Raw genomic sequence first — 8,504 nt, 5'->3', positions numbered from 1 at the left:
CTTCATATCAAAAATCAACATATCCTCGTATTTGCGTTGAAATAGTTTTTTATCACGCTTATTTCACACTGTTCACCAAATTGCAAATGGAACCGTGCTCTAAATTTTGGTTTTCTTAACCACAAATCAAATCAGCTAGTCGAAATTTTTGATCCTTTCTTAGCCGATTTTTCACACTCCCAAATGATAGATCTAGATATCCGAAATTGATTTATATTTACGCATAATATTTGGTTAAGAATTTGAATAAGTTCTAGGATTTTCGGACGTACATTGACACAATTTCACATATGTAGTGGTAAAGTCGTTGTGTCATCACGACCTAAGTTTGAATCTCGCCGGCCTCAATTTCTGATTAAAAAGAAAAACAAATATCACTTATGTATTTATTCTGTTTAAAAAAGATATATTTTCATCATTAGTAATTTGTGTTTTTAGGTTCGTTAGGATACTCAAAATCAAATGAGCGTGCTTATAACAACCCTCTCATACATGCACATAACATTCTCAATGTCACTCAAAAAGTTTAAACCTACATGTAGCCTATTTAAATATCAGAACGAGAAATATTTCTGCTTTTCAGTAGCAAAAGTCCGAAACAAGGTGTTTTTATTTCACAAAAAGTAAAACAAAATTTGCTTCAATCGCTCTAAAATCGTGTGTACGCAAACTAACTTCTCATTTTTTTTACATACATAAGTCAAAAAGCTTGTCAGATGACATCCAAACTGGCACTCCACCGCTCTCTAATTAAAATGCTTTCTTGATGGTAAGACTCGAATCAAACCCAAATTCAACTTGCCCACTTACAAAACCCAACTTCTTCGGTCTTCACGCCCTCAACATGGATTAGTGGCAGGTGACTAGTCACGCTTTTCGTTTCCTAAAACTGAAAAGAAACAAATTTGGGCGCTACCACAGTGGCCTATTTTTGTCTAACCACTTCACTATGGAGTAGTCATCATTCCCCATATAAACCCTTGTTCTAAAAAATTTCTCCCAAATTTCTTCCAAAGATACAAAAATTCATCAAATACCTTGAATCAATTCACCAAATCAAACTCCAAAGACATCAAAATCGACTGTTCCATCGTCATTTTCATCATCAGGTTAGTCTACTTTTCTCAAAATCTTTCTTGATTTTCTTTGATTTGTGTTCGAATTGCATGTTTAAGGTTTTTGTTTATTTTTCTTGTTGATAACTCGAATTTTGTAATTGTTGATGTATATTCTTGTGATTAGAGTTGAGATTGTTGTGTAAACAAGTTTTTTCTTTGTTTCGGCAGTGTGAAATGATGGAGACTTTGAAGCGTCCGTCACCGGCGATGATGGAATCGGTTTATGGTGTAACCTCCGGTCTTGATAAGTATAAACGGAAGAGAGTCTCTTCGATAAGAGATTTCCCAACAGATTGCTTTAGAGGTGCTGCAAGATTGGAGCCACTGGTTTCAAAATCTTTGGATCATCAGATTGAGTTGGTGGTTAGTGCAGTAAAAGCTGTAGAAACCAAAGATGTTGTTGAGTTGTCGAAATCTCTGAACCAGATGGAATTTCAAGAACCTACAATGGGTTCAGATGGGTTACAACCTCAGCTGGTAATGGATTTTGTTGCCAAAGATGCATCTGTGCCTTTGAAAGCTGCAGTTGGAGATGAAACATCTTGTTTAAATATGGGAAGTAGTCTTAAAGAGTTTCCTGCTAGAAGAAGAGTTCCAGCTATACGGGATTATCCGATTGGTTTGAGCAATGTTCCAAGATTTAGTGATGAGTCTTTGAAGGAAACAAGTGCGGATAGTGATCGAGTAAAATCAGATCCAGATGTAATGGAAACAAAGGCTGAATGTTCTGTAGAGGAGAATGATTCCAAGTCATCAGACACAAGCAATACAAACACAAGTCATACATCATTGAGTAAAATTTTTGACGAAGAGATTGCCGATTCTGGTAAAAAATGGGGTGGACAATCTGTTACTATAAGTAGGAGTAAAAGTTTAAAGAGAAAGGATTTTGAAGATTCAGTTTGTGCCGAAAATCAAGGAGGACGGTCTATCATTCTAGGTACTTCTGGTGAGAGGATGGTTATACAAGCTCTAATGGCTGCAAAATACTGCCCTTGGAGGGAAGGAAAGGTGGATGTGAAATCAACCACGACGCAAGGTACAACCAGACATCCTGTGAAGAATCAGGGAAGTGTGCCATACAGAAGGTACATGTTTCCTGACATTTTGGGTTAGTGTAGTGTTAAGTTTTGTCACTAGTTATATGATTTTCTGAGGCTTTTATGTTTGTTAGTATAGATAAAATTACCACTGGATTGTTTCATTCACTGGTATTGTTTCTAGTTACAAACATTTTGTCGAAATAAATCACAATTGACTGATATTTCCTCTATTAGGGGATTGGACCTAGTGTGCAGTTATTTGTTTTTCTTTTGAAAATGGGATAGTGTACTTTCTTCGTATCTGCTGTTTTCTATAATATAAAGTTATTTACCCTTAGCGAGTCGGAGATTAGGAAAGCTAAGAATTCAAACTCATTTCACAATGTGATTCTATTGAACCTAATTATTCTAAGTAGCTGCCGTAATATATTATTGTGGGTGCATGATGATTTTGAGTATCTCTACAAGAACAATTTAGAATATAATTCTGGTCAAATTATTTGCAGGGATGGCGAGAAAGATGCACGAGGACATGATGATATGATTGAAAATATTTCGTCAGTTCCAAGGCCACCATGTTCGACTTCGAGTGTGATTCCCTCTAGACGTCCGATCTCTAACAATGGCAACGTTGTAACTCGCAGCAAGGTCAGAGAGACTCTTCGTTTATTTCAAACAATGTTCAGGAAGTTGTTACAAGGAGAGGAATCAAAGTCGAAGGTGCGTGGAGCTCTGCCCAAGAGGATTGATTTGCTAACCTTCACAGAGATGAAGACACAGGGGAAGTGCGTGAACACCGCTACTAAGATATTGGGACATGTACCAGGGGTTGAGATTGGAGACGAGTTCCATTATAGGGTGGAGCTTTGTATCATTGGTCTTCATGGACAAATGCAGGGTGGTATTGATTATGTTACGAAAGATGGTAGAAATGTGGCAACAAGTGTTGTGTCTTCTGGAGGTTATGATGACATTGATAATTTTGATGTGTTGCTATATTCTGGTCATGGAGGAAACCCAGTTCGGGGGAATAAGTTAGCTGAAGATCAAAAGCTTGAACGGGGAAACCTTGCTCTAAAGAATAGTATAAATGCGAAGACTCCTGTTAGGGTTATTCGTGGTTTTAAAGAGATGAAAGGGCCCGATTCTCTTAACACAAGGGGTAAGAATATGGGAATAACGTACACTTATGACGGGTTATACTTGGTTAATGGTTATTGGAAAGAAAAGGGACGCTATGGTAATAATGTCTTTATGTTTGAACTGAGAAGAATGCCGGGACAACCCGAGCTTGCTCTAAGAGAAGTACAAAAATTGAAACTTTCGAATGTACGCGAAGGTCTTTGTGTAGATGATATATCACAAGGGGAGGAAAAGATGCGAATTTGTGCTGTGAACACATTAGACAGCGAAAAACTACCTCCATTTAAGTATATTGCTAAAATGAAGTATACATCACGCCACAATCTTATTCCCCTCAGGAGGGGCTGTGGATGCACGGATGGATGCTCTAATTCGAAGAAATGTCTTTGTACGGTCATGAATGGAGGAGGAATTCCATACAATTACAATGGTGCTATTGTGGAAACAAAGACCCTTGTTTATGAATGTGGCCCTCTTTGCAAGTGTCCTCCATCGTGTCATAATAGAGTTAGCCAACACGGCATCAAGTTTCAGTTGGAGATCTTCAAAACTAAGTCAAAGGGATGGGGAGTCAGATCCTTGAACTCAATACCCTCTGGAAGTTTCATTTGTGAGTACACGGGGGAGCTCCTCGCGGAAAAGGAAGCTGATCAAAGGACGGGAAATGACGAATATCTTTTTGATCTTGGGAGGAGTAACAACCAAAATAAGGGGGATGGATTTTCAAATCTGATCCCTCCCGACTTGCAATCAACTAGCATCTCTTGCGAAAATGGGGAAGATGAGGGGTTCACCATTGATGCTCTTCGGTATGGAAATGTATGTAGATTTATCAACCATAGTTGTTCACCAAACCTTATTGCCCAAAATGTCCTTTATGACCATGCTGACAAGAGGATGCCACACATAATGCTATTTGCTGGTGACAACATTTCTCCATTACAAGAGTTGACATATGACTACAACTATGTGGTTGACTCAGTTCATGATTCTGCGGGAAATATAAAGATTAAGGAATGCCACTGTGGTTCTATTGAGTGCACTGGACGGATGTATTAAGGCGTGTACATGACGGTGGAGTCCGCATGAAAAGGAGGTACGTATTTGGCTGCGAAGCAGAGATTCCCTATACCAATATTCACCCTTGGGAGTTCTAGATCCATGTTATTGTTTTCTTCTTTAAGGTGCATATCGCATATTGGTTGTTTTTTAATGGGAATATATGGCATATTAAGTTCACGTTTATAGTCATTGTAAAAATGTTTGTCTTTTGTTTGTTCAATTGGGTCTGTTGGGTTGTTGAATACTTGAATTGACCAAGTAGCATCTTTTACTCTGTTGTTATTCATACTTTGCCGTAGTAATGGCCCGTCATCACTCTTTTTGCTAATGTTGTTATGGTTTTATGGTGTTTAGAAGTACAGATCTGCATTTGTTTAGAAATACATCTGATTAGAAAAATTTGGCATTAGATAAATTGTAACTCCAGTGCACCAGGATTTATAAGTTGTTTGTACTAATTCTATATTACTTCATTTACACAGCAAAAGATGTATTGACCTATTGCAACAAAGTATCGTAGAGGGAGGCAAACCATTCACAGCAGAAGAAATATGTGCTGCAGTTGTACAGAAGTATGCACGTTAGCATCATTGGCTTAGGCGTCTTAAACCATGTTAACTACTAGTCCTACATTCAATCGCAATTAACAGATGATGTATGAATCTCCCAAGTTGTGCAGTCTCTGAGTTCACATCATTACCTAGTACTACCAGTATTTTGATGAACAAATCTTACTGTCTACAGCTTGTTAATAGAAAGTAACTTTACTGTTGTTAACTGGTTGGTTTTTACAAAGGCATTTCATATCAGCTCTTCACTTATTCTTTATGGATGTTTCATTTTACAATTCTGCTCTATATCAACAGCTTTTGATTCGTCAAATTCATTTCCGGATTTGATGTGAAACAGGGTTGTACTTGTTCATTCTGGATTAAATTCTACTTGAGAGACTCTCTTTTAGCTTGATCGATAAAATCATCTCTCCGATTTTAGTTTTTTTTTCAGTCCACGGTCATTGTGACCCTTTTGGCTTTTGCCTGTATAACAATTTTTAGCCAAAAGCGGTCACACGACCGTTTTTCCAATGAAAAAAAAGTCAGGAGTGTATGTAACGGTCACAAGACCGTTTTTCTAAATGTCAAACAACAAGAGTCAGATGGTGAATATAAGGTCGGAAATAGCCTTAAAACCCTAGACCTTCATAAGTTCACACTCCAGTTCAGAGTTCAGAATCAAAAATTAGATCTGGCCTTTTCAGCTCAAGGTGAAAACCTCGAAACCCTGTAGAAATTACTACAAAATTCTAAGTGAGATCATTTGAATATCAAACAGCATCCAGTTTTGCCCATCAGATATCACTAACTCTAGTAGTGGTCATGAAGAGAAAGAAGAAAAGAAAAAAATGGTTTGTGTATTTGATTTGGATAATCATGGGTACGAGCGGATTCGGGAATGTGGTTTTCAAATTGACGGATGGCTGATCTCCATCTGTGTTCAGTGCAGCTCTTTGTAAGAAACTTCGGACTTATCTAACATCCTTTGCATTCTTCGATCCAACATTGCAGTTGACTCTGATGGTCAAGAAGTGAAAAGGAGAAGAAAAAAAAAATGGTTTGTGTACTGATTTGGATAATCATGCGTATGAGCGGATTCGTAAATGTGGTTTTCAAATAACCACGATGGTTTCACCATTTCCTTTAGCATTTGGTGCTCAATTGTGTTCGTTTCTCACAAGGGCTTTCTTCTCTTTGGTCATGATGCTGAGATGATAAATCTTTGAAGGGATGGCTGATCTCCATCTGTGTTCAAGTGCAGCTCTTTGTGACAACTCCTTCCTGATGATTCCAGGCGGAGGAGTTTCCTATTAGTTGCTGGCTTTGGCAAAGATGGGAATTGAGTTTTTGAGATAAGATTATTGGCATTTTTTTTAATCATTGGTTACTGTGTTACTTACTCTTCAAAAATCAGAATGGTCCATGTCTTGCTGTTTGTAAGTAAACTCAAGTCAACATCTTGTTTGCTGCTGAATACCTTAGAATTAATTGATTCATGTATTTCGATTACAAGTTTTTAAGGTCTTGTATTCATTTTGAGATTTGATTAGAATTGTGTGGCTTTTTTATTGACATTAGGTAATCTTCTTTACTGAAGAAGAAGTTCAATCTGGAGGATACTGAAGCAATATCTGCTGAAAGGTCACTTTAACGCTATTCAACTACTGAGGTTTTTTTGATATTCATCAGTGTCAGTTGAAACTGTTCTTGACGTCGTCATTTGAATGCACAGGGAAGAGAATTGGTCATGTAAGAGTCCAGAACATGATATACGCAATCTCTGCTGTTCGGGAGGATAAAGAATGGCTGTGAGCTTCACTTCAGGTGAACATACTCAGCCTAACCTGCAATTGTATCCTTTTTTTGATCGTTGGCATGTGATTAACCATAGAACTATTGGATAAGTTGTCATGGAATAGTGATTTCTGTATATGATGGTTGCTTGTTGTGTGTGCACTGATGTGTGCTATTCATGAGTTCCTGCATATTGGTGAGTGGAAGTATTATTGGATGCTTACTACGCATAATGAGTTGGATGGTAAGAAAGTCCTATAGGTTGAAATGGTTTACTGGTCTCTTGCGTTTCCAGATGGTACACTTGCCTTGCTTGATGGTTTTATATATTTTTATATTACTTCATTGTAAGCTTTGCTTGATCGTCTACGTTTTACGTTATAGTATGCCATTTGCAATTAGTTGATGCTTGAAGCCTGAGATTGTTATTCTGATTTGATGTTCTATTTCTGGATTTTACCTAATTAGGTTCCTTTTCTCTGGTGCAAATTGACTCTATATTTCTATTATATTTTTGTTTTAGAGATCCCGCATCATAAACCTGTTACCGTAATTAGTTGATGTTAGAAGTCATGTTGAGTTTTCTATGCTCAGTTAGGCTGGTACTTCCTCAAATACTTGACCACTTGTTTCTATGCCTTCAGCTTTTGTTTTACAATACCCAAAATATCTTTGTTTTCGTTCTTATTAATTTGATGAAATTTGAGCTGGTGTTATGTACTGTGGTTATGAATCATTCTAGATAGCTATTAGGTTTTCTGAAACATCCTCACGGACTATAACTCTAATGTATTGTAGCATTTAGGTGTGTATATTTCCACACACTACATTTGACAATTCAGGCCATAAGTATTGGAAAGTTTTGTGTTCTCATTTTTATCTGCATATTTAGACCCATCTCTGTGTATGTATTCTGACGCATACTCCCTTTATTTCACTTGTAGCTCTGGTTGTGGGACGTTCCAAGTGAAGTTCATCCGCCTTTATAACCTCGACAGGAGGATGCAACACATGCTATTTGCTGGTGAAGACATCCCTTCATTACAAGAGTTAACATATGACTACAACTATGTGGTAGACACAGTTCATGATTCTACGGGAGATATATAGATAAAGGAATGCTGCTGTGGTTCTTTTGAGTGCACTGGAAGGACATTACGCGAAATGGTGGCGGAGTCTTCATGAAGAATATTTGGCTGTGAAGCAGAGATTCTCTTCACCAATTTCACCCTTTAGTTGTAAGTCTATGATATTATTTTCTTATGGTGCATATTGCATATTAGTTGTTTCTTGAACGCGAATATATGACATCCTCTCAGCATAATATGATTCTAGTATTTAGGTGTATAATCTTTCGCCCAGAATCTGAGTTCATATTACTAGTACAACCACTGTTTTGTATGAATGAATATGAATCTGCACTCTCCGCAACAGCTTGTTAATAGAAAGTAACTTTACTGTTAACTTGTTGGTTTTTACAAAGGCGATTCATTTCAGCTGTTCACTTATTGTTTGTGATGCATCTTTGTTTGATCACAAAGGTATTCTAGAAAGAGGGTGGCAATGCATTATCTGCCTAATGGATATATTTTCTTACAATTCTGTTCTCCGAGTCTTGACAGCTTTTGATTTGTCAAATTCATTTCTAGATAAGTAGTACTTGTTCATTCTGGATTCAGTTCTAGTGGAGACTCTCTTTTAACTAGCACTTTGTTTGTTTTTCCCAGACTCATCTGAATTTGACTCATCTGGATTTGACTAATATTAGCTGCTTATCTGGAAATAACTCA

General features: G+C 37.3%; 1 protein-coding gene and 1 long non-coding RNA gene across 3 annotated transcripts; both read left to right on the top strand.

The window, feature by feature from the left end:
• The first annotated feature begins 918 nt into the window (after positions 1-918).
• Positions 919-5,177, top strand: LOC113314493 (histone-lysine N-methyltransferase, H3 lysine-9 specific SUVH5-like). 2 transcript variants are annotated; one of them, XM_026563261.1, is made up of 4 exons: positions 920-1,109; positions 1,287-2,206; positions 2,668-4,400; positions 4,849-5,177. In XM_026563261.1, exons 2-3 carry the CDS (start codon positions 1,293-1,295, stop codon positions 4,361-4,363), a joined length of 2,610 nt encoding a protein of 869 aa, XP_026419046.1. In that variant the 5' UTR covers positions 920-1,109; positions 1,287-1,292; the 3' UTR covers positions 4,364-4,400; positions 4,849-5,177. The 2 variants fall into 2 exon arrangements, with proteins under 2 accessions (XP_026419047.1, XP_026419046.1); XM_026563262.1 differs by lacking the exon at positions 4,849-5,177 and having other exon boundaries at positions 919-1,109; positions 2,668-4,694.
• A 401-nt stretch (positions 5,178-5,578) lies between these two features.
• On the top strand, positions 5,579-8,218 carry LOC113336076. Its single transcript, XR_003353604.1, has 4 exons — positions 5,579-6,356; positions 6,499-6,561; positions 6,653-6,744; positions 7,659-8,218. It is a non-coding gene; the product is annotated as an uncharacterized LOC113336076 (long non-coding RNA).
• Positions 8,219-8,504: the final 286 nt, after the last annotated feature.

This window comes from Papaver somniferum, chromosome 1 (assembly GCF_003573695.1).
Source record: "Papaver somniferum cultivar HN1 chromosome 1, ASM357369v1, whole genome shotgun sequence".
Lineage (NCBI taxonomy): Eukaryota > Viridiplantae > Streptophyta > Magnoliopsida > Ranunculales > Papaveraceae > Papaver > Papaver somniferum.
Note: the sequence above shows the minus strand (reverse complement) of the source record. Positions and strands in the feature narration are given on the sequence as shown.